At 38.9% G+C, this 26,112-nt stretch overlaps 1 protein-coding gene and 1 pseudogene across 2 annotated transcripts in view; one reads left to right on the top strand and one right to left on the bottom strand.

The window, feature by feature from the left end:
• Window positions 1-25,201, bottom strand: part of TXNRD3 (thioredoxin reductase 3) — a 47,926-nt gene extending 22,725 nt beyond the window's left edge. For both annotated transcript variants that reach the window (XM_011950745.1, XM_011950746.1), the window contains exons 1-9: window positions 25,144-25,201; window positions 23,991-24,100; window positions 22,171-22,275; window positions 21,856-21,928; window positions 19,891-20,010; window positions 11,834-11,976; window positions 9,123-9,238; window positions 8,051-8,276; window positions 5,264-5,356 (exon numbers count right to left, since the gene is read on the bottom strand). In XM_011950745.1, the coding sequence (XP_011806135.1) occupies window positions 5,264-5,356; window positions 8,051-8,276; window positions 9,123-9,238; window positions 11,834-11,976; window positions 19,891-20,010; window positions 21,856-21,901 (744 nt within the window). In that variant the 5' untranslated portion in view covers window positions 21,902-21,928; window positions 22,171-22,275; window positions 23,991-24,100; window positions 25,144-25,201. The remainder of the gene's footprint in view (window positions 1-5,263; window positions 5,357-8,050; window positions 8,277-9,122; window positions 9,239-11,833; window positions 11,977-19,890; window positions 20,011-21,855; window positions 21,929-22,170; window positions 22,276-23,990; window positions 24,101-25,143) is intronic.
• LOC105518020 lies at window positions 1,141-1,685 on the top strand (annotated as a pseudogene).
• Window positions 25,202-26,112: the final 911 nt, after the last annotated feature.

The raw sequence follows: 26,112 nt of genomic DNA, 5'->3' as shown, positions 1-26,112 counted from the left end.
CGCTCTTATTTTTTGAATTTTCAGCTTTTCTGCCCTGCTTTTTCCCCATCTTTGTGGTTTTATCTACCTTTGGTCTTTGATGATGGTGACGTACTGATGGGGTTTTGGTGTGGGTGTCCTTCCTGTTTGTTAGTTTTCCTTCTAACAGTCAGGACCCTCGGCTGTAGGTCTGTTGGAGATCGCTTGAGGTCCACTCCAGATGCTGTTTGCCTGGGTATCAGCAGCAGAGGCTGCAGAAGATAGAATATTGCTGAACAGTAAGTGTACCTGTCTGATTCTTGCTTTGGAAGCTTTGTCTCGGGGTGTACCCCGCCGTGTGAGGTGTGGGTTGTCGGTCTGCCCCTAGTGGAGGATGTCTCCCAGTTAGGCTACTCAGGGGTCAGGGACCCACTTGAGCAGGCAGTCTGTCTGTTCTCAGATCTCAACCTCTGTGTTGGGAGATCCACTGCTCTCTTCAAAGCTGTCAGATAGGGTCGTTTGCATCTGCAGAGGTCTCTGCTGCTTTTTTTGTTGTTGTTTAGCTGTGCCCTGTCCCCAGAGGTGGAGTCTACAGAGATAGGCAGGCCTCCTTGAGCTGCTGTGGGCTCCACCCAGTTCGAACTTCCCAGAGGCTTTGTCTACCTACTTAAGCCTCAGCAATGGCGGGTGCCCCTCCCCCAGCCTCACTGCTGCCTTGCGGTTAGATCGCAGACTGCTGTGCTAGCAATGAGGGAGGCTCCGTGGGCGTGGGACCCTCCTGGCCAGGTGTGGGATATAATCTCCAAGTGTGCCATTGGCTAAAACCCTTGGTAAAGCACAGTACTGGGGTGGGAATTACCCGATTTTCCAGGTGTTGTATGTCTCAGTTCCCCTGGCTATGAAAAGGGATTCCCTTCCCCATTGCGCTTCCCAGGTGAGGCGATGCCTCGCCCTGCTTCAGTTCTCGCTGGTCGGGCTGCAGCAGCTGACCAGCACTGATTGTCCTGCACTCCCCAGTGAGATGAACCCAGTACCTCAGTTGAAAATGCAGAAATCACCCGTCTTCTGTGTCGCTCGCGCTGGGAGCTGGAGACTGCAGCTGTTCCTATTCGCAGGAAGTCTTTTCAATAAATGGTACTAGATATCCACACAGAAAAAAAAGAACTGCACAGTGAGGCACGTATGCTCTATACAACCCATAACACATGTGATGAGGTAGAAAATAAAGTGGCTGCAGACGTAGGATGTGGCTTTGTGGAGTGCTTAGTCTTGGAACTGCAATGTTAGGAGTCACGTTGCATGTTGGATTTGACACAGATGCAGACGCACTAGGAATAACTAATAGGAATGTGGAAGAGTCTGAATTAACATATGTTGGCATGGTTCAATGTGATGCGTACTCATTATCAAATGGAATGTCCAAGTCATTTAATACAGCAATTTTGAATACTCCTTTTGGGACCAAAAATAATAAAGGGACAGACATGGCTTTTCCAAAGACCACTTTGGAAATGGCAAGAACCGCAGCATATTCTTTACCCAAATCTTCAACTAGAAGACATGTTCAAAAACAAGCTACAGAATGCAAAATCAAGACAGATGTTATTGCAGAGCTTCGAGATGATCTGCTGGCATCACACAATTTTCAGGAAAAGGAATTAATGGACAGTGAAATGGACCTAATTCAGTTTTCTTTTCAAAAGCCTCCAAAACCAAATGCAGCTTAAAATCTAATTAAAATGAATGAGAATTCATTTGTTTACTAAAAAAATTAATTCAAGGTAGATTACGGACTTAAACATAAAAGCTAAAACTATAAAGCTTCAGGAAAGAAACAAAGGGATACTTTCATGACCTTTGGGTTAGCAAAGATTTCTTACAGCACACAGAGAGCATGCACCATAAAGTAAAATACTAATAAAATTGAACTTCATAAAAATTTAAAACTGTTAACCCAAAGATACTACTAAAAAATACATAGGCAAGTCACAGCTGTGAAGAAAATATTCAAAATACATATATCTGAAAAAGGAATATGCCCAAGATATATAGAAGCCCTGCAATTCAATAAAAATTCAAACAATCCAACAAGAAAAGGCTGAAGACTTGAACAAACTTCAAAGAAAAGATACATGAATGGCCAATAAACACATAAAAATTGCTCTACATCATTAGTCATCAGGGAGATGCAAATTAAAGCCATAAGATACCGCTACACATCCAATAGAATGGCTAGAATGGGAAAGTCAGACAGCCCTAAAAGTCCTAAGGGTCTGGAACGACCAGGCCTTCACATATAGGTGATGGAAATACAAAATGGCATAATCATTTGGAAACTGTTTGGCGTTTCTTAAAAAGTAAAAAGCATCCCATGATCAAGCCATTTCACTCCTAGGCATTTGTCAAAGATAAATTGAAATATATGTTGGCTGGGAGCAGTGGCTGATACCTATAACCCCAGCATGTTGAGAGGCCAAGACAGGAGGATTGCTTAAGGCTAGGAGTTCAAGATCAGCCTGGATGACATAGTGAGATCCCATCCGTTAAAAAAAAAAAAAAAAAAAAAGGCTGGGTGCGGTGGCTCACACCTGTAATCCCAGCACTTTGGGAGGCCGAGGTGGGAGGATCACGAGGTCAGGAGATCGAGACCATCCTGGCGAACATGGTGAAACCACGTCTCTACTGAAAATACAAAAAAATTAGCCGGGCGTGGTGGTGGGCGCCTGTAGTCCCAGCTTCTAGGGAGGCTGAGGCAGCAAAATAGTGTTAACCCAGGAGGCGGTTGAGCTTGCAGTGAGTGGAGATCACGCCACTGCACTCCAGCCTGGGTGACAGAGTGAGACTCGGTCTCAAAAAAAAAAAAAAAAAAAAAATTAGCCAGGCATGGTGGCATGTGCCTGTGGTCCTAGCAACTCGGGAAGCTGAGGTGGGAGGATCATTTGAGCCAAGGAGTTGGAGGCTGCAGTAAGCCTTGATCTCACCACTCCAGCCTCGGTGACAGAGTGAAACCATCTCTTTCTACATATCTCCCCATAAAAAGCCTTCTACAAAGAATCTTCACAGCAGTTTTAATCACAATAGTCCAAACTGCAAAGAGCCTGGTTATCTATCCACAGGAAAATGAATAAACTGCTACATTAATAAAATCTATACAATAAAAAGAACTACTGATGCACACAACACGGATACTCCCAAAAACATCAATCTGAATAAAAGAAGCCAGATACAAGGAATATATACTGTACAACTCCACTTATATGACATTTAGAGGCAAACCAAACAAAATGAGTCTATGGTGACAGAATCAGAATAGTGGTTGCTTGGGGGTCGATGACTGGAAAAAAGCACAGAGCGCTTTCTGGACTCACAGAAATGTTCTGTTACCTAAAGGAGTGTGGATTACATGGAATGTGGACATCTGTCAAAACTGACTGAACTGTACACTTAGGATCTGTGCATTTCACTACATGAACATTATACCTCATTACAAAAATAACCAATTTATAGTTAGATATTATGGACAACTTCATACCAATATATTTGAAAACTCAGATGAAATGGACTAATTTCTGGAAAAAATATAACTAATCAAAAGTAAATCAAGGAAAAAATAAAAAGACTTAAAAGTCTTTTGACTATTAAAGAAATTAATCAGTGGTCAAATATATCTCCACAGAAAATTGTATGTGTAGACAGTTGCATCAGTGAATTCTATCAAACATACAAGGAACCAATTCTAATGTTACAAGAATTTTGTCAGATAACAGGAAATGAGAAAACATACTCCAAACTTCTTTCATGAGCAGGAATACCTTGATACTCAAACCTAAAATTAAAATCTTTAATATATAAAAGGAAAATTACAAGCCAATATGATTCATAAATACAAATTTATAAATTCTAAATAACGAAGTCCAACATTACCAAGTCGGGTTTATACAAAGGATACAAAGTTGGTTGAATATTAGAAAATCAATGCAATTCAACAAATTAACAGATTAAAGAAAAAATTCATCATCCACAGCTGCAAAAGAAACACTGTTATAACTGAACATCCATTCCTTTTAAAATATACAAAACAACATAAACAAAAAGACATTCAGGAAACAAAAAACAGAAAAGGAGTTCCTTAACTTGATTAATAGTATATAACAAAACCCTACAGAAAACACTGGTTTTTAGTGAAACATGTTTTCTTTTGATGTTGAAAATAAGACAAGAGTGCTTGCTATTGCCATTTCTTGTAAGGACTGTACTGGAGGTCCTAACTAATGCATTTATACAAGAAAAAAAGAGAAAACCAGTAAAAAGGAAGAAACAAACTGTTATTATTCACAAATAAATAAATGTGTACATAGGAAATCTGAAATAATCTAAGGATAAATTTTTCAGTAAGAGTTTAGCAAGATTACCGAATACTAAATCAAAGAACAAAAACAAGCAGCATTTTTATACACTAGAAACAGTTAAAGATAGCGACATTTTCATTAAAAACACCATTTGTAACTACATATAAATTACATAAGTACCTAGTAATAAATCTAACAGATATTCTTGAACCCTAAGGAGAAATGTATTAACTTTGCTGGGAATCATTAAAGAAGATCTAAATTAATGGATAGATATACCATGTTTATGGATGGGAAGACTGAATATTGCAAAGAAGTGTTTCCAAATTTTCCTATATATCCAATCCAATCCTAACCAAAATCTCAGTAGGGTTGACTTTTGGATTTTGGTTTTGTTACATGGTTTTTGGCTTTGTTGATGCTCTCTAGGTTGTATTTTTTAACTGAAAAAATATCTACATAAAAGTATATAAAACACAAATGTATAGTTTCTGTCAAAACTATAAACTAATTACAAAAGAATTGTTGGCCTCCAAAGTATTCCATGGGTTATTTCCCATTGTTTGGAGATTTTGTACTGTTTGTTTTTGAGAAACAAAAATAGCTTTGTTGTTGTTTTTCATTATAAAATATATTCAACATTTATTGCAAAAATATTCAAATTAAGAAATGTATAAAATATCTAATTTTCCAAAAGTAGGCACAAATAACATCTGGATATATATGCTTCCAAATTTTACGTATAGTCGCATACACATATATTTTACCATGATATTCCTCATGTATTACTGAAAATTCAAATGTCAGCAGCCAAATTATCTTCTATGATAATGCTCTTACAAAGAATTTAAAAATGTAAAAAAAAAGTTAATCCTGGTATAATCTTCCCATAAGTTTCATTTCTGTTAATTTAGGAGTGTGTTCAATAACTTAGTAACAATAAAATAAAAACTTACTGTGTTATAGACTCCTTCAATTGTTTCTGTTCCTTCTGTGGATTTAGCCAATACTTTCAGCTTTCCAGGTGAACCTTTCTCCAACTGTTGAATCTAGTAAGAATGAAGAGTATAATGATGCTATCTAAATATGACAAAAAAGAAATGCACAAAAGGGTGTACACTGGTATGTTTGTGCACATTTGTGTGTTTGGTGGTGGTACATATAATAGGTGTTAGTATAGTTAAGGTTTCTGGACAAGGCAGAAATAGAGAAAAGTGGACTGTCACAGATACATTTTGGAGGTAGAAATGAATTAATGAATTAGTTGAGATTGGAGGGAGCAAAAAAAGAGAAATTAAGGGGTATTCCTAGATACTGGCTTAATACACTGTGTTAATTTACTGAGTCCTGAGGTGGGCCAGAAAGATTAGCAGGATAATATATCTTTTTTGTTGTTTTTGTTTTCTTTTTTTTGAGACGGGGTCTCACTCTGTCGCCCAGGCTAGAGTGCAGTGGCGATCTCCGCTCACTGCAAGCTCCGCCTCCCGGGTTCACGCCATTCTCCTGCCTCAGCCTCCCAAGTAGCTGGGACTACAGGTGCCCGCTACCACGTCTGGCTAATTTTTTTTGTATTTTAGTAGAGACGGGGTTTCACCGTGTTAGCCAGGATGGTCTCGATCTCCTGACCTTGTGACCTGCCTGTCTCGGCCTCCCAAAGTGCTGGGATTACAGGCATGAGCCACCGCACCTGGTCGCCAGGATAATATATTTAGGTAAAAAATCTAGTTTCATTTTTGTCTTGTTAAATTTGAAATACTTATGAGAGATTCAAGTGGCAATTTCCAGTAGTCAGGAGTATAAATGAGTGTGGAATTCAGGAGAGACTCTTAAATAGGAGATATAAATATGAGAATCATTAGCATTTAGATATTTAAAACTATGGGCCTAGAGAAGATCATCCAGGTAATACAAGTGCACAGAAGTAAAGAGGGGCCGGGAGGAAAACAAATGGGTGCTGGAGTCTGTAGGTTGAGTAGATGTAGATGGGAAAATATTATAGACTGGGACCACAGAAGCCAGAAAGGAAGGTGCTTCAAATGAAAGGCCAATTTCAGAGCATGCTGCCAAGAGGCCCAATAAGATAAGGACAGTGACACGACCACTGGATTTGATGACAGGAAGTTTGCTAAAAGCCTGACAATCAGTTTCAAAGAAGTGATGGAGATGGAAGCAGCTGACAGTCAGGTAAGTGTGAAATGGAGGCAAGAAATTAGAAGTAGCATGCAGAATTGTTGAAAGAAAAATAGGGACCCAGCCAGAAAGGCAGCAAGGGTAAGAGAAGGCTTAATTGTTCAAGATGAGAAACAGTGATAAGAATAAGGAAAAAAATTTTCTAGTTTATTTGCGTAGAGGTGTTTATAGGATTCTCTGATGGTAGTTTGTATTTCTGTGGGGTCAGTGGTGATATCCCCTTTATCATTTTTTATTGCGTCTATTTGATTCTTCTCTCTTTTCTTCTTTATTAGTCTTGCTAGTGGTCTGTCAATTTTGTTGATCTTTTCAAAAAACCAACTCCTGGATTCATTGATTTTTTGGAGGGTTTCTGTGTCTCTATCTCCTTCAGTTCTGCTCTGAACTTAGTTATTTCTTGCCTTCTGCTAGCTTTTGAATGTGTTTGCTCTTGCTTCTCTAGTTCTTTTAATTGTGATGTTAGAGTGTCAATTTTACATCTTTCCAGCTTTCTCTTGTGGGCATTTAGTGCTATAAATTTCCCTCTACACACTGCTTTAAATGTGTCCCAGAGATTCTGGTATGTTGTATCTTTGTTCTCATTGGTTTCAAAGAACATCTTTATTTCTGCCTTCATTTCGTTATGTACCCAGTAGTCATTCAGGAGCAGGTTGTTCAGTTTCCATGTAGTTGAGCGGTTTTGATTGAGTTTCTTAGTCCTGAATTCTAGTTTGATTGCACTGTGGTCTGAGAGACAGTTTGTTATAATTTCTGTTCTTGTACATTTGCTGAGAAGTGCTTTACTTCCAATTATGTGGTGCTGAGAAGAATGTATATTCTGTTGATTTGGGGTGGAGAGTTCTATAGATGTCTATTAGGTCTGCTTGCTGCAGAGATGAGTTTGAGTTTGTGTCCTTTGTAGGGACATGGATGCAGCTGGAAACCATCATTCTTAGCAAACTATCACAAGAACAGAAAACCAAACACCGCATGTTCTCACTCATAGGTGGGAACTGAACAATGAGATCACTTGGACTCGGGAAGGGGAACCTCACACACTGGGGCCTATCATGGGGAGGGGGAGTGGGGAGGGATTGCATTGGGAGTTATACCTGATGTAAATGACGAGTTGATGGGTGCTGACGAGTTGATGGGTGCAGCACACCAACATGGCACAAGTATACATATGTAACAAACCTGCACATTACGCACATGCACTCTAGAACTTAAAGTATAATAATAATAATAAATAAATAAATAAATAAAATAAAATAAAGAGAAAAAATGTTAAAAAAAAAAAGAATAAGGAAAAAGAAAACTACTAACTGAAGATGGAACATCCTTGAAAAGTTGAAACAAAGTGGGAGATGAGGGAACTCAGCCTGAGAAGAGCAAGGACACCTCCTATATCAGAAGAGGATACGAGGGGGCAAATGAGGTTGGCTCTGTAGCCTAGGGAGTGGAAACACTGTTTTAACATTATTTGAATAGACTAATTTATGTAATGAAATGAAATAAGGTGGGATAAAGTGAAAAGTTAGAGAAAAGAAATTGCAAATGCCAAGCTGCCTTACCATCACAGGTATGAATTTCCGTAGGAACTTCACACCATGCTGCTCCATGTAGGAACCCACTTTTTCTGCCATTTCTTGGTCGAAGCCACGGAGAAGGATTGAGCGTACCATAACTGTGACATCTAGGCCAAAGCCAGCCAGAAATCCTGCACACTCCAGGGCGACATAAGAGGCACCCACCACTAACGTTTTGCCAGGGCAGTAAGGCAGAGAAAAAAGGTCATCACTGAAAAATAAAAATGAAAAAAAGAATATCTAGGCAGTAAGAATGAAATGAGTTATTCATGTTTCAATGTATAATGGTCTTGTGATGACTAAATTATAATTTAGTGCTTGAATGAAGCAACAGCCTTTTGAAATTTGTAACTGAGTCTGCTGTGGAGAGAACGTGGAACAAGAAGTATACTTCAGTTTTTTCAAAATCAGACTACAAGCAAGATTTTAAAAAATAAAATAAAATAGTATAGAAAATATCAGACTATAGAAAATATCAGAATATATTATATGTAATAAAAAAAAAACCTGTTTGTTTCAGAGGTGTATGTATGTGCTATGTGAAGGGGTGTGTGTTTGTTTACTTGAACAAAAAAATGCAACAAAAAAATGTATTTTTTAGTGTGAGTCAGCTCAAAAAAGTTTGCAAGTCATTGCATACAGGTCCTGTTTGACCACTAAGGAAAATTCCCATGAAATCTAAGTGTTAAGAAAAGTGGTACTGCTCCTCCCTGGCTGGTTCATTTTTATCATAAGGACACTAAACCCTAGAGCTAACTGTATTTACTTCTTTGTTTTGGCCTGTAAGAAGTTTAGAACGAAATTCCCAGGCTACTTGTAGCAATCACCGAGACACATATGGCATATTTTTGTACATAAATTTTGCCACTGGCCTTATTTACCTGACCTTATATTCTCTGTTTCATTACTTTTGGCTATTTAGCTTCTTGCACTGTATATATTTTCATTTGTTAATTGAAGTCTTTTGTGGAACAAGACAGGAAGTAAATAAACTGGAAACATGTCAACATAATTCAATTTATTAACAGTAAAGTTAAAATGGTCTATTTAACCTTACCTAGTAATACAGTATTCTTTATCTCCTTGGATTCCTAAATACCGTGGCCTTTCACCCGTTGCTATAACAAACTGTGCAGCAGTATAATAAGTCTCCTGTCCTTTTTTATTGGTCGCCTTGAAAAAAGAGAAGTAAACTTCACTTACTCAGCAAGCGCTACAGAGTACCACACACCCTGGACAAAATAGTTACTACCTTCACGGAGCTTCTCATTCAACAGGAACAGCAGACATGTGAAAAAGTAATAATGTAATGTGATAAGCACAAGCACAGAAAACGGAAGTCTTTATGAAATATTAACCAAAGCCCCATGGTGAGGGTAGGGTAGTGGACTAGAAAGCCAATCAAGGATGTATTAAAGAAGGAGTAGAGATTTTCAAACGGAGATAAGAAAAGTGAAATGATAGGAGAGGAACGAAGACCTGGAAGACAGAATAATGCACACAAAAGCACATGGGCCCAAAAGGAATTGGTGTTTGAAGACTGGAGAGCAGAGTCGTGTCAGAAGTGACATGAAACAGACTAGAGCCAAGTGTGAGGGCCCTTATGTCATCCTAACAGCTTAGGCTATGGGGAACCAACAAAGGTTGCTCACAATTTTTAAGTATACAAATAATTCATAAAAATATTTTCATTTAAAAAAATTCAAATACTTTCGGAGGGCAAGGCGGGCAGATCACAAGGTCAAGAGTTCGAGAGCAGCCTGGCCAACATGGTGAAATCCCATCTGTACTTAAAAAATACAAAAATTAGCTGGGCATGGTGGTATACACCTGCAATCCCAAATACTCAGGAGGCTGAGGGGGGAGAATTACTTGAACCTGGGAGCCGGAGGTTGCAGTAAACCAAGATCATGCCACTGCACTTCATCCTGGGTAACAGAGCAAGACTGTCTCAAAAAACAAACAAACAAAAAAAAAAACAAAAAACACAAAAACATTCAAATACTAATGAAGGTATTTAAAGAAGTGTGTTGGCACCTTGAGTGGGATGGAGAACAGAGCCTGGAAAAAGAGCCTTGCTTAGAAGGGCTCTGAAACAGACAAGGAAGTACAGGCTCTGGGGTGAAAGGGAGACTCTGGAGTTTCTGGTCTGCAGACTGGGGATGTGTTAGCATCACTAAACAAGGAGCTACACAATAGGCAGGCTTGGTTGGGGCTTATTCAACCATCTGTGCCAGGCAATTTGAGAAATCAAACATGCATTTCTGCGGTGTTTCATGTAAATAACATAATTCAAATTGGCCCATATAAGGTTTTAAAGGGCTGGCTTTATCTTATTTTTTTTTTTAGGGGTGAAATATATCTTTAACTGACTAAAACACATCATCCAAAATATAGATTATGTGGCAAATGATAACAATCGTTAAACCTAGGAATTGAATATTTTGATATTTACTATGTTATGCTCCCAATTTCCTGTTAAATTAAAAAAATTTAAATAAAATGCTGCATATAAGCACTGAAGGGTAGCTTTAAATGGACCATACCTCACATGTTTTTGAGATAACAACTGAATACAAAATAATCTAAAATCTTGTAAAGATTATCTCACACTGTGCTAACAAAGTACAAAAATAAACTACATGATGAGGACAATATCTGATTGTCTGTCATAATTCCAATGTAAACTGTTTGTGTTCCTCAAAATGATCTCATTTTCCATATGTATTAATCTAATAATATATACATATTACAAAGATAAAAGTATAAAATACACTAATTCTAATGCTACTTCTATCAATGCTTTTATGAATAATATAATATTGGAGTTCTAGTTAAGGTTTCATTTTTAGGAAGGATTCCACTAATAAAATTTTGATCTTTTTAGTCTTTTAAACTTTGAACTGCTTAGTTTAAACATGTTCTCTTTTAAGACGGCAATAAAATCAAAGGCAAATAATTTTAAATTAAGAGTTCTTTAAAACACAATTTCTTCAAGTTAACCAAACATGTAGAATCAACAAACAATGGGGGAGAAACACACATACACATGCATGGCCGTGTATGTGTGTGTGCACGCCTGTTACACTCCTTAACATGCAACATGAAATTTTAATTCAAGGCAACTACAAACAATTGTAAAGAAAGGAGATGAACAAGACAAGAAACTCAAGCAGTACCTTTATTTGATCTAGAAGTAGAAATACCATTTGACCCAGCGATCCCATTACTGAGTATATACCCAAAGGATTATAAATCATGTTGCTATAAAGACACATGCACATGAATGTTTATTGTGGCACTACTCACAACAGCAAAGACTTGGAACCAACTCAAATGTCCATCAATGATAGACTGGATTAAGAAAATGTGGCACATATACACTATGGAATACTATGCAGCCATAAAAAACGATGAGTTCATGTCCTTTGCAGGGACATGGACGAAGCTGGAAACCATCATTCTCAGCAAACTATTGCAAGGACAAAAAACCAAACACTGCATATTCTCACTCATAGGTGAGAATTGAACCATGAGAACACTTGGACACAGGGTGGGGAACATCACACACTGGGGCCTGTCATGGGATGGGGGAAGGGGGGAGGGATAGCATTAGGAGATATACCTAATATAAATGACAAGTTAATGGGTGCAGCACACCAACATGGCACATGTATACATATGTAACAAATCTGCATGTTGTGCACATGTACCCTAGAACTTAAAGCATAATAAAAAAAAATTTGAAAAATAAAAACTAAACAGTACCTTTATTTTATGATGTTCAACAAATTCTCCATAGGAATTGACATAGGCCACAGCCTTTTCCCTCAGAGACAACCTGTAGCCCCAGTTTAGAGAGCTGATGTGGTTCTGAATCGCTTTTGTCATCGTCTCCCAGTTGTGCTTCACTAAGAAGAAATAATCAGGGTGAAGATGTTAGGTGAATTTTACCTTTAATGGTAAATTATATATAACTACACGTGAGCCATACTAACAGTACTTTAAAAATCAAGAAGTCTAAAAGATAAATTAGTAACTTAAATATTTTGTATGCCAGTCATAGTTTATACTCTTCCTATTTTATATTACAAAGAATGTGCAAAAAGCAGAGTTCTGAAAAGAAGAAAACTGGGGAAAAGTCCACGGAGGAGAGAATGGGGAAACTGGCCCTCATGTGGTAATGCCTACCACGACATAAGGCAGGAGGCTCACCTCTCCTCAGTGGCACCTCCTAGAACACTTTCCCATTCCATGGGACTTACTTTACTTGGCCCTTGGATGGGAAGAAGGCCTCAAGTCACTGAGCTTGGTACACTCACCTCAACAGACTGGCATGGTTCCACTCTCATTTGGTTCACAGGGCAGTGGCTTCATAACAGTGAATATCTTACATGTCTTTACAACAAATATGGTTCACGCTCACCACTGTCAACTGTCTATATTACAGTGTTTACCCATTCCTTTGGAAGGTGAGGCAGGATTTGGGTGTTGTAATTCCACGTCATCCCTGTATCTTCTAGGTGGGATTTACTGCATAGTGTTGACCTTGTCTAAAGATGCCAGATCCTGAAGGTCACCCTGTGCAGCTATGTTTATAAGATGCAGGGGTCAGCCCAGCCAGGGCTTTCATCATAACTGGATGTGATCCCCAAAGACAAACCAACAACCTGAGGTCAAGGGTCACATCTGGAAACTTACCCCATCTACCACTGTCAAGAAACGTCCCCCTACTGATCCAGGGACATGGGATGTTACCACGCAGGAAAGGGAGATGACTGGAGGAGACAGTCAGTGCACAGAGAGGCTTAGCCAATGTCAACACACACAGCCCTTTCTATGATGCCAGTGTACCACAGTCTCCTAAAATTCTGTAACCTAGAATAGTCGTTTTTGTTACTACATTACCTCATCCTCCCACACCCTGTGATGTTGGTTACAATTCCCGAACCTGTCCCAGCGGTGACCACATCGCCACAATGGCACATATCCTCACATCCTAAAGATACTTCCTCCCCATCCCCCAGAAAAGCTTTTCTTCCAACCCTTAAACTATTTACCCTAAGAATCCTGTCAGCTCAACTAACAGTTCATGTGTCCTTTTGTTTCTTGTTCTTGTTGCAAAAGGCATCTTAAATTAGAGGCTCTCAAATACAGCTCACATCATAATGGGAATCGTGTTCACCTATACAAATCCTAGGACCTGCCAGAAACTATGGAATCAGGAGTGGGACCCCAGAACCTGTACAGCTAAAAAGCTCCTCCTGGAGTTTTTGATATGCCAAATCAATGAACTGGCACTTTGAAACCACCTGTTCTACTGTTTTATTGATGTGTTTAGTCCTGCAACAGTATAACATTTTTAAATACTGAGAAAGGTCACCCTCTATACTTTCTCAAAGGTTGCTTAGCTATTTTCATATATGTATTTTTCAATACAAATTTTAAAATAATCAGCCAATCTCCAAAAAGAAAAAAAATGTCTCATGGAGATCTTACTGGACTTATATAAAATTTACAAATAATTTTTAAGATACTGTCTTACCAATATTGAGACATCCTCTCTAAAATCATAGTAAATTTGTTATTATGCCTTCATATTCTTTCCTTATATATCCTGTACATTCCTGGTTGAATTTATTTCAAGTTATTTTCATTTTTTCTTACAATTTTCCATTATACATGTGAGTATGTGTATATATGTATATTACACACATCACACATATATATATGCACATACACATGTATATATACCTATATACACATAAGCATACACACACACACACACACACACACACATACATATTTTAAGAGACAGGGTCTCACTCTGTTGACCAAGCTGGAGTGCCATGGCATGCATGGTCTTGGCTCACTACAGCCTTGACCTCCCAGGTCCAAGCAATCCTTCTGCCTCAGCCTCTCAAGTAGCTGAGACTACAGGCATGAGCCACCATGCCCAGCTAATTTTTCTGTTTTTTATTTTTTTAAAGAAGGGGTCTCACTATGTTGCCCAGGCTAGTCTCAAACTCCTCATCTCAAGCAATCTTCCTGCCAGTCTCGCAAAAGCAATCAACTTAACTCATTAGTTCTAATATTTCTTGTTTCATCTCTTATATATTCTACATATGTTGTATATAATCATGTACAACATAACTCATATTATACATTTAAAATATCTTTTTATTACTCCTTTTCCACACTAATCCAAAGCTCTCAACAGTGCAGATATCAGTAGTGAATGTCGATTCTTGACTTAATTCAAGTACCCCAAGTTCTTCTCCCTTAAGTATTTGCTTCTGACTTGTCACCATGTGAAGAGGTATCTCTTTGTTTTCTAAAGCAGGAATGGGTATGAGATTTGTTTGAAATGCCCTCAGAGCTGAAATCCTGGCCTTCATGCTGATTCTGTGCACTCCTGCTGTGCTATCCTAGGCTGATCCCCCTCCTGCACCCCATGGCGAGCCCTACCCAGTCATGTTTGTTCCTTCGAGACACTACCAGAGAGGATTTACCAATGCTTGTCCTAGAGTTTTGGCACCTCTACGGGGTATAGTTTTCTATTTTTAGACTATCTTTCTGTATTATAGTTATCTCAGCATCCCAAAAAAGGTGGCTTTTCTAAGTCTAGCTTTCCTAGAACAGTGTGAATCAAACTTGTCCAACCTGTGGCCCACGGGCTGCAGGAGGCCCAGGATGGCTTCGAATGTGGACCAACACAAATTTGTAAATTTTCTTAAAACATGAGGTTTCTTTTGCCTTTTTTTTTTTTAGTTCATCAGCTATTGTTAGTGTATTTTATGTGTGGCCCAAGACAATTCTTCTTCCAATGTGGTCCAGGGAAGTCAAAAGATTGGACACCTCTGGTTTAAATTATAGAGGAAGTGCCTGTTACCTGCAGATTTGGAAAAATTTACCTGTAATGCTAATGGTACCTTTTGGGGACTGGGTTATTCTTACACAACGTTTTTTCTTTGATCATTCAAGTCAATTCTGGTCATTTATATTTTCATAGAAGATATTCCTTTTCATTAAGATATTTAACATTATGACCACTAATTTTTATACTCAATTTGTGGCATCTCTCCCCACCTATAGTTATACTTCTTTTCTCATGTCTGATGCTGCGTATCTGTATGAGCTTCTCCCCTTATTTCCTTAATTGGATTTGCCAAACATTTGTCTATTTTATTTGTATTTTCAAGTATACTCTTGGTTTTGTTTATCAGTTCTATTTGGGAAGGGAGCTAATATTAATTTCTGAGCTTTTCTGTTTGCTTACTTTTTGTTTATATTCTACCTATCTGATATTAACTACCACTGATATTATTTACATTTTCCTGCTATATTGTTTCCTATCTGTTTAAAAATTTCCCATCTAAAATTTTAAATAGGAAATTTTTTTCTACTTAAAATGTAAAATTTCCATATTTTCAACAATTATTTCTTTTGGTTTTAGGTATTTGTCTTAAACATAGCATATGGAAAAATTTTGCCATCTACTAACCCAAAAATCTGACTCATTTGGCTTTATCCTAATAAGTAATATGGCTACTCTTATGTAAGGTATCTTATTTTCTGTTGCTATTTTTGTATGTTTGTTTTAACTTGTAGTTTCATGTTGCTTCGCTTTCTATTTTTTCTTTACTACCTTCTCTTTGTATACTTTCCCTTCTTTTTAAACTTTCACTTGAAAGTTCATTCAGTTTCTAATCTGGAAATTATCTACACATTTTAAACTTATTTTAACCTATATTTTTCTCTTTTTTTTTTTTTGAGATGGAGTCTCGCTCTGTCACCCAGGCTGGAGAGCAGTGGCATGATCTTGGCTCACTGCAACCTCCACCTCCCGAGTTGAAGCGATTCTCTTGCCTCAGCCTCCCGAGTAGCTGGGATGACAGGCGCATGCCACCATGCCTGGCTAATATTTTGTATTTTTAGTAGAGACAGGGTTTCATCGTGTTAGCCAGGATGGTCTCGATCTCCTGACCTCGTGATCCGCCCGCCTCGGTCTCTCTCCCAAAGTGCTTGGATTACAGGCATAAGCTACCGCGCCCAGTCCCTCGCCCCTTTTTTTTGTTGTTTTTGAGGCAAGGTCTCCCTCTGTCACTCAGGTCGCAGTGCAGTGGTGCAATCTCGGCTCACTGTAACCTCTGCCTCTCTGGTTCAAGTGATTCTTCTGCCTCAGCCTCCTGAGCAGCTGGGATTATGGGCACACATCACCACGACCAGCTAATTTTTGTATTTTTAGTAGAGACGGGTTTTACCATGTTGGCTAGGCTGGTCTCACGCTCCTGACCTCAGGTGATCTGCCCACCTCAGTCTCCCAAAGTGCTGGGATTACAGGCGTGAGCCACTGTGTCCAGCCTAGCCTCTATTTCTTTATCAATATCAAGAATGTAAGTATCTAGAACATTCTCCCATAACACAATTTTGGCATCCTTTGACTTCCTCTCTTTTGCTGCTCAGATTCTGTTGACTTCCCTTGGCCCTTTATTGAGTCTATACCTAAATACACCATGTGTTGGCTAGCTAAATATTTCTTAGTCAACCTCCCAAAGCTGACTTAGAAAGCATTTTGGCCAGGCATGGTGGCTCATGTCTGCAATCCCAGCACTTTGGGAGGCCGAGGCTGGCAGATCACCTGAGGTCAGAAGTTCAAGACCAGCCTGGCCAATATGGTGAAACCCCCATCTCCACTAAAAATATAAAAATCAGTCAGGCATAGTGGTGTGCACCTGTAATCACAGCTACTCGAGAGGCTGAGGCAGGAGAATCGCTTGAATGCGGGAGGTAGAGGAACGCAGTGAGCTGAGATCACACCACTGTACTCCAGCTTGGACAACATAGTGAAACTCCTCTATCTCAAAAAAAAAAAAAAAAAAGAAAAAAGAAAGCATTTTGTATAGGGGGAACTTTGAGGAAGCTATTTATAAGATTTTACCCATTCAAGAAAATTAGAAAGTATTCAGCACTTAGAACAGAATTAACGTCAATTGACCCCACAGGGGCAGGGAGTGCAGCAAAGCAATATGTGCAGACATCTTGCTATCTCTTCTCTGAGACCGTAAGACAATGAAGAATAGACAGAAGTAACACACAGAAAGGTCCCCAGCTGGCACAGACCACACAGGTCTGATATCACCCACACAAGCCACCTCTGCCTGCTGTGTCTCCAACACAGAGTGAGTGCTATGGTTCACCCTTTACAGCCTCTTCCCCAGCAGTGAAGTTTTAGGTGCTTCTCCCCTCTTGGACTCAATTATTTTTAAAACACTGTATTTATTTTAAAAAGATTCCATAAGTACCTGCCAAGTCAAAATGTGCATAATTGAAATCCCATTCCATTTAGCCTTTCTGCAGCAATTGATTCAGTTAGCGCTCTTTTTAGACTACCTAAGGCCCCAATCATGACCTTAAAAAAGCCAAACCCCTCTTGGCTTCTGTGATTCAACTCTCTTGGTTTTCCTCCTCTTTCTCACCCAGTTACTATAGGTATTAAAACATCTCAGCATTCTGTCTCTGTTTTCTATGATTTTCATTCTCCCCAATCCCCCATGTGTTGTACCTCTCACAACTCAGCTCTTGCCTAGCTCTCTTTTGGGAACAAATCCTCCCCATACAGCAAACTCTACCAGGATGTTCCCAAGGCACCTGAAGTACAGTGTCCAAGTAAGATGAAGGATTTAGGGAAAAGAAATATTTTTTCTTTTTTGAGACAAGGTCTCATTCTGTTGCCCAGGCTGGAGTGCAGTGGTGCAATCAGAGCTCACTGTAGCCTTGACCTCCTTGGACTCAAGCTATCCTCTTACCTCAGCCTCCCAAGTAGCTGGGACTACAGGTGCATGCCACCATGCCGGGCTAACTTTTCTATTTTTTGTAGAGACAGAGTCTCACTATGTTGCCCAGGCTGGTCTCAATCTCCTGGGCTTGAATAATCCTCCTATCTCAGTCTCCCAAAGTGCTGGGATTATAGGTGTGAGTCACTACGCCTAACCAGAAGAAGGATTCTTGAAAGTGAATAAAACTACCCCAAAATTACACTGCCAAGTAGGGAGGCCTCACTTTATCTACAACCAGCTGATCCTAGCTTGACCTAAAGCTCTCCATTGAGTTGACTGGAGAAATGTGTCCAGCATCAACCCATTATCCTGAACTCAACCCCACCCTGCCAATAAACAAAAGCTGCCTGTGTTTCCTATCTCAGTGAATGGTATTCCATTTCCCCCTAGTCTCTCCTCCTGCATTCTTTCCTCTCCCTCACTCCATATCCTACCATGACCTGGTTGCCCTGTCATAATCACCTGGCTATGGTCAGAACCAGGATCATCTATGATGCTTTAAATGTGCACATTCACTGCCCACATCTACCAGATCAAAATCTCTACAGAAAGAGACAAGTGGTTTGTAATTTTTCTGAAAGTCCACAAGACATTCTGATACACAGCCAAGTCTACATCCAACTGGTCACCACATCTGGTCAATTTTATGCCTTCAACTACCCTCCAACCTGACTTCAGTCTTTGCTCAACCCTCTATCATTTCTTGTCCCCACTTTCCTATCCTTTCCTCTCTTTTCTAAGTTCCTCAGTGCCATCAAAGGTGTGAAAGTTGTCAGAATCAAAATGGAGTAACTTGTGTAAAAAAAAAAAAACAACTCTCCGACAGAGCTGGGGAAGGCCATGAAGAAAGGGTTTTCTGGTTTCTATGCCTGATAACAAAATCATCACAAAGATTACAAAAACCACAAACGTGACCAAAGGCCATCACAACCTTACATAAAAATACATCTTCCAGGACATCTGCCTAGCAACTGCCTGTCCAATCTCGGACTTGAGTCACCCTAGTTATTGATCCTTGTAGCCAATGATAATCATTTCAAAATAATCATATCCTCCTCCTCATTTTTGCGTAGGAAACCCTTGTCTTCCTTTAAGTCCCTGAATATGCACATAGTTTACTATGGCACACATATTCCAGCTGCAGTGCCCAATTCCCAAATAAGCATCATTTTCTTTAGGGAGCTTTTTTCTGCTTGCTACTTAGCTTGACAGCGGGACCTAGAATCACAGCCGTGGCTTATGCTCCTCTCCTGCTTCAACTCCCTTCACCTACTCTTCACTCCAGCTGCTACTAACCCCCCAAAACACCATGCTTCCTCACATCTCCATAGCGTTCATCAAACTGCTTCCGGTGTTAAAGGTCCTACTCCTCTGTGACCTTGCCGACAGAGCTCAAGGGTCACATTGTCTGAAGAGCTTTCCCTGACACTCCCCCACCACCCTCAAGGCTACATGGAGCCAATACTCAAAACAGCATGGCTAATTTGAGTGCACTGAATGGATCTCCTTGTCTCTCTCCCACGGACTATGTGCTGCTTACAGGCAGCTCTGTCTTCCTCACATCTGTATCCTCAGAGCTTGGCCAATACATGTTTACTGGATGAATTTCTTTTCCACTTTTCATTAACCAAAGATATATATAACCATTGAGAAAACATGTTATAATAACAGATATAATTCAAACAATAACCTTTGCTATTCTATTTTTCTTATACTTGAAAGAAATATGAAAATAGCGATTATTTAATCTTTTACATTCTGCTAGGGGGTGGGATTGCTGCAGCTGAGGCAATTCCCTCTCTAGGTGGTGAGGTTCACAAGAGCAGGCCCTTTTGCATCCTCTATGCCTGGCTGACACAGTGGCTTCCTAATGAATGTTCATTAAATGAATTACGAACTCAACTATAAAAATATGAATACCAAGTCTTTATCTAAAAACTCACTTTTTCTTTTCTCTCAGTCTATACTTTATATACCATTACTCACCTTGTTGATCATACTCCCAGCCAAATTTCCTTGAGTCACATAATGCCTGCCCCAAAAGGGCAGCCTGATGCATCAATTTCTTAGGAATACAACCTACATTTACACAAGTGCCACCAAGACCTGAGAAAGAAAATAAGTATTAATGCTTCTTTGTGTGTCTAGTTTCACACATCTGCAGTCATATTATATTAAAACATGTGGAAATGACAAGCTCAATGGTAGGGTGGATGATACCCTACCTGAAAACAAGACACAAGGGATTAACCCAAATTTTCCAACCACAGGTCCACAGAAGAGACCCAAGGATGAGTAAAAATACAGATGTGCACGTGAGAAGTTTTCTGGGCACAGAGTCCAAAACTTTCACTTCAGTCTGATCCACAGAGATCAGAATGATCTAAGATTAATTAGATATGTACTACACCAGCCCTGTACTCTCCATAACTCTGACTCCTCAGAGTCAGGTCTTCAACTGCAAGCTTCCTGGTCACATTTACTCTGAGTCCTTAACAACAAAAAATGGATTATGCAAAACGGAGTTCCCCTTTGCAGGACAGGTCTCAGATTCTCTCTGACTGCAGTGTCTTCTGGTATGCCAGATAAGTAGGATTATTTCTGGACAAGAAAGGGAGAAGGGGAAGAGAAAAAAAGGAGTAACTTGTGTAAAATAAAAAAACAACTCTCCGACAGAGCTGGGGAAGGCCATGAAGAGGCCAGGGTGAGGGACAAAAAACAAGTGTACACACACCACAAGAACATTATGAGAAAAATCAAGGTAGATTAGCTTTTGTATATAAAATTCTAGGCTATAACCTTCTAAGTAAGTTTGAATTTTAAAAATTTATTTTCACACTTTATGTGAAAAAATCTGCCAGAAAATTTTCTCTAGCAGAAAAGAGAAGACACACTCGAGTTGGGTAACTGAAGGATTAACAGAGAAATTATCACAAAGGTGTAAGCAGGAAGAGCAAAAAGGGATAGAATAGTTCCCTAAACTAGTGACAGCAGGGTACCACTGGCAGCCCCATATGAAGGGGCAAGGAGACTGACTGCCACCACCCAGAGGGAGCCAGCCATCCAATGGAGGGGGTGGCCTTCCCCAGCAGGGAAGAAGCCAGGGGAATAAAATCCCAACTCCACTCTCCCTCTGCCCTCTTCCCATTACCCCAAAGTGGCCAAGCTGCCCCAGAAGCCAGAGGGCAAGGCTGCCAACAGATCAGTCTTATGGGGCATAGAGCAGGGCAGAGGCAGAGCAGGAATGCATTTAAAGAATAAATGGAAAACATCCAGCACAAAATCTATGTGCTCTTTTCACTGTGGAAAAACAACATGGAAAGGTGAGTGCTCTAGTCTACAGTAGACAGCAGTCATAGAGCTGGTCACTGGTCTCGTTCAGCTAAACTGTAATTATTATATACACTCACTCCATCAGCTATTGTGCAGCTAATATAGTCAATTATGAAACCGACACAGAAACAAAGAAAAATGTTTCTGGCAAACTTATGTGATCACGACACAGTATATACACTGTGACCTCAACTATGTGACATGCACGCAAAAAAATACTATGGCAGAAGTGCTGAAATACTGGGGTTATGGAATCTTTTTTTCTTTATGTAAAATCTTCCTTACTAATGTTTATATTATCTTTCCAACATCACTGCTTGTTAACTATATCCTCACTAAGACTCAGTTTCTTTTTTTTAATTTTTTTAAAAATTTTTTATTTTTTTGAATAGAGACAAGGTCTCACTATATTTCCAGGCTAGTCTGGAACTCCTGGGCCTCTCAAAGTGCTGGGATTATAGGCATGAGACTCTGGGCCAGGCCTAGACTTGCCTGTTTTCTTATCCAAGAAACAGGCGAGTTATACCTCTTGAGATTGTTGTGAGGATTAAATGAGATTACACAAAGCAAGCAACATATGTAAAGAGCAGAGAGGAACAACAGAGAAAAACAGCTTACCCCAGGATGTGCCCTGAGGTGACGGGACAACAAAATCTAGCACCATAACTTTCTTTCCCAAAATGGCAGCTTCCTACAAACAAACAACAACAACAAAAATTACATATAAAGATCCTGTCACTTTCCTGACACTCCCTCAATTTTTGTCTTCCCTAAAAAACTGTTTTTGTGTGATACACAATCTTTTACCTGAATTATACCAGCTATTATAACAAAAGCTTAAACTGTAACGGTAATTTTTTTTTAAGTAGCAGAAGAAATGACTATGGCAATCATCAGGAAGATTATCTACGAGTTTCATTTCTACGTTCATACCTTCGCACATGAAAGGCCACCAGAACCACCACCAACAATGATGAGATCATAATCATATGCTGAATCTTCCTGAAGGAGCTTCTGTAACAAACCACTCTGATATGCCTATGGTTTAATTACAGGAGAAAGAACACTGCAGAATTTAAAGTTTTACAGCTGTTTATGTATACCCTATGTTTAACTAGTATGGATTTCTTTTATAAAAATCTTAGGAACAATCTATAATTAATCTAAGTTAGAACTGTAAATTTATCTGGATGCTATTTAAAAATAGGGTCCAACTAGTTAAAACTTACACCAAAGTACATATGTTTTTGTCCCTTCTGACACCTGACAGCTAGGCATGTGTCAGATAACCTAGAAGGCTGTGGCTCTGTATCGATGTAAAATGAAGTCATTTTCCTTGGTCTAATTATCAAAATGTTATAGTCAAGTGCAGTGGAATAACCAAGTATCACTTTTCAAGATCCTTGTTCACTTGTGCTAGTTTTCATTTTGAAAACAATTCTTATGCATTATCAGCAAATTTTGTCATAGCTTCTCATAAATCAGTCTAACCTTCGTAGTTACACTGGTGAGCTTCCTATACAACACCAACATCTTGCATTTTCTTTCAGCAACAGTCATGAGGCTGGCCCTGGGCCATATCCTCTTGCTCATTTGGCCCTCCTTGTGATCAGAAGTAGCTTAGATGATGTTAGAGGTTCGATGTGTGATTTAGCAACAGTTTTCTTTATGCCAAGTCAGTTGCTCACTCCCATTACCTTGGCTTCAGACAAATACCATGATCAAACTAGCCCTTCCTGAACAGATGCTTCATAACTACATGGATTCACCAGATGCCATGTGTTCCCATGAAGAATGGGTGCCCAAGAAGGTTCTGGGGACATTCTAAAAAGGGCCCTTCTGGCCTCCTTACTTTTAGGTACCCTTAGGGAAATCCACCTCCTCAGGATCTGCCATCCAAAAAATATCTTTCTGTCTTGAAATAATAGAATTGCTCTCTCTGCATCTATAGATTTATTCTTGGACATTATTTTCCAAGTTAGGATTAGCAAGACAAGCACTTCAGAAGGTGTTTAGTGGCTATAATTACAGGACTTAACCACTATGTGCACTAAGTTATAAATTCTAGGACTAATAAAGCAGATTGTTACTGCATAAGGATGCTGATCATAGATTAATACACAATGTAGACAATCTTTTTTCTCCACAAAAATATAATTCTTAATTAAAGCCTCAAATACAACTATTTAATCAATCACTGATTACTCATATTGTATACACATATAAAGGATATGACAGAGTAAAATTTTAATAAAAGTGAATAATTATAAAATAAGGACCTTATTTAATAAACATCAATTTTTATCTATCCCTGCTTACCTAACAACTCCTGTTCATTTGTAGCATTCTAGGAATCAAAATATCAAAGGCCATAGGCCTTTGGAAACCACCACAAAGTTAGCAGTCTTAACAGGAATTCTAATTGCCCTAGACAAGAATGTCAGTGTTGACCTCTTTTTACTGGACAAACAGTAATGCTATCTCTCCCCATCAGGAGGAAAAGACCTGGGATGTCTCCAGGGTGGTTTGTCCTGGTGCCCTCACACAAAAATCCCAGCTTCTGAAGTTCAGGCTGGTAGAAAAGCTAATTTCCCTTAAAGCAATCAATATTATCTGACTGATAACTATCCTATATGCTTCATTTCATAACTTCCAAAAGATGAGTAGACTCCTAAAAACCATTTTCTCCTCCTTTAAATACTTTTTTAAAATGTGAACATACAGCATTGAAGAACATATAATACTATTATTACCTGGAAAGTTTGGTCACATCCACCTACATGCACTTTATTCACAAAAACATTGGGCACAGTTTTCTGATTAGTGATTTCTGACAGCACTTCTTGAATCTTGGCCCCATCATCTAAAGAAGAAAAAAACTATACATAAAAACAATGAAAAGAGTTCCAAATCTTTGTGAGTTAAACTAAAGTGTTACAACACTCAAATGTTCACATGTACATAGCCATAACAGGTCAGTGTGTTATATAACTTTATGAAATGATAACTCAAGAGGGGAAAACATCCATGCTTTTAAAGAAAATCTTAAAAAATAAAGATCTACTTATTCCTTTAAAGATAAGGAATAAAGACGAAGATAAACTCTTCAAAATTAGATTTTGATATATTATTCAGTGACTATGCCAAGACAAACAGATGAGAGCCCTCTTTAAAGAGCAAATACCAAGATAAAATCTGCTGTAACAAGAACTCAGAAAATACTTCTTACAATTACATTTGAAAACTGTTGATGATCATAGTCCACTATTTATCTTCCATCCCTAAAAATAAAACTAGTCCATGACTACTTAAGACTACCTTATTGGTATGCCCTTTAGAAAAGTCTCCAAGATTCAAGAGCATTTCACTCAATAAGGCAACTTAGTTAAAATGAGTCAGTGAGGTTCTATGAAGGCAGAAATCAAACTTGTTCAGTTCATCACCATGCCCTCACCCCTGAAAAGCTCCTTATGTGTAAAGTGCTCAACTAATATTAGATGTATGAATGCCAAGAATTCAAAAGTATAAAGCTAAAAACTTAATGCACTCTCCCTGGTGGATGACACAGCCAGGAAATGGGAGCGGATCCTTTTCATTTGTTACAGCTTAATCTATTCTGCTAGAGAGCTGGCAGATACATCTGAAATGCCTCAAGTACTTCAAAGGGAGCAGCTTATATATCTTCCTCCCACTCCCTTCCCTCAAATATGGAAAATGTATAAATAAAAAACCTACACCAACTTATCTGCCACATAAGGGTTCATTTTCTGCATGGCTGAATGTAGACAAAAATGCCTCATTTAACCCGAAGACAAGAGTAATCTGAATTGAACAAAGTAAATGGAAAGAAGTCAATCTTGTTGGCATTTATTATAAACAACACCGTGTAGTAACTGGTCTACTTACCAACTTGATCAAGTTCCAAGACGTTACATTCGACTCCCAAAGAAGAAAAGAGTTCTTTCACCTGTAACAAAAATTTAGCTAAGTTTCACTCTTACAAAAGATTCAACAGCTGTGAAATATGAACATAGTAATGAGAGATGTCAAAAATAAATGTTCTGGAGGAACAGGAGTTCTAGCTGATGGGTGGTTTTCGTTTTCGTTTTTGTTTTTGATTTTTTTCCTTTCCTCTACACATTTTCCCAAAATAATCTTAGGCCATCCCTTGCCTTCTTTTTACTGTCTCTTAGGACTTTCAAATCTACAACTTTTGCCCAAATCTCTTTTCTGAACTCAAGATAGGCAGTATCTATTTTCCACCTACGTGTCCCACAGGCATTTCACAGGCAACATACCCACAATACTACTCCTTTCCTTCCACATACCTTTTCCTCTTCCCATGTTTCCTTTCAACAGTCATTAAATCATTCAACAAATTTTTATACACCAAACACTTTGAATGGTTCATCCACATTTCTAAGTACTCAAAAGAAAACAAGGAATAAGATACAATCTCTACCCTTTAGTAGGGGAAACAGACAAGTGACAATTTAATTTATAGCACCGTCTCCAGTTGATTAAATAAGAGCAACTACAGCCTTGCTACTCACGCAAACAGAGGGCAGAGGAACAGAAGGACAGCATCACCCAGGAGCTTACCAGACATGCAAAATCAGGACCTGCAGCAGGATCTGCACCTTAACGACTGCAGAGCTCTAATTGGGAATCATTTTTATGCCTCCCTCTCAGGGAACATCTTCCTATCCCACATGAACTCCTCAGCCATTCACTGTCATTACAAAGTTTTAGCAATTCTCTGTTGAACTGGTTCATCTTTCTAGTTCCCCATAATTGCTATCTTAATCTGAGCCATCAACATTGACTACTGGAAATTCTCAGTAATATCCCACAAGTTCTTTCTGCACCAGCTTT

This window comes from Colobus angolensis, unplaced genomic scaffold (assembly GCF_000951035.1).
Source record: "Colobus angolensis palliatus isolate OR3802 unplaced genomic scaffold, Cang.pa_1.0 Scaffold31, whole genome shotgun sequence".
Classification (NCBI taxonomy): domain Eukaryota; kingdom Metazoa; phylum Chordata; class Mammalia; order Primates; family Cercopithecidae; genus Colobus; species Colobus angolensis.
This window is presented reverse-complemented; position numbering and strand designations above follow the sequence as displayed.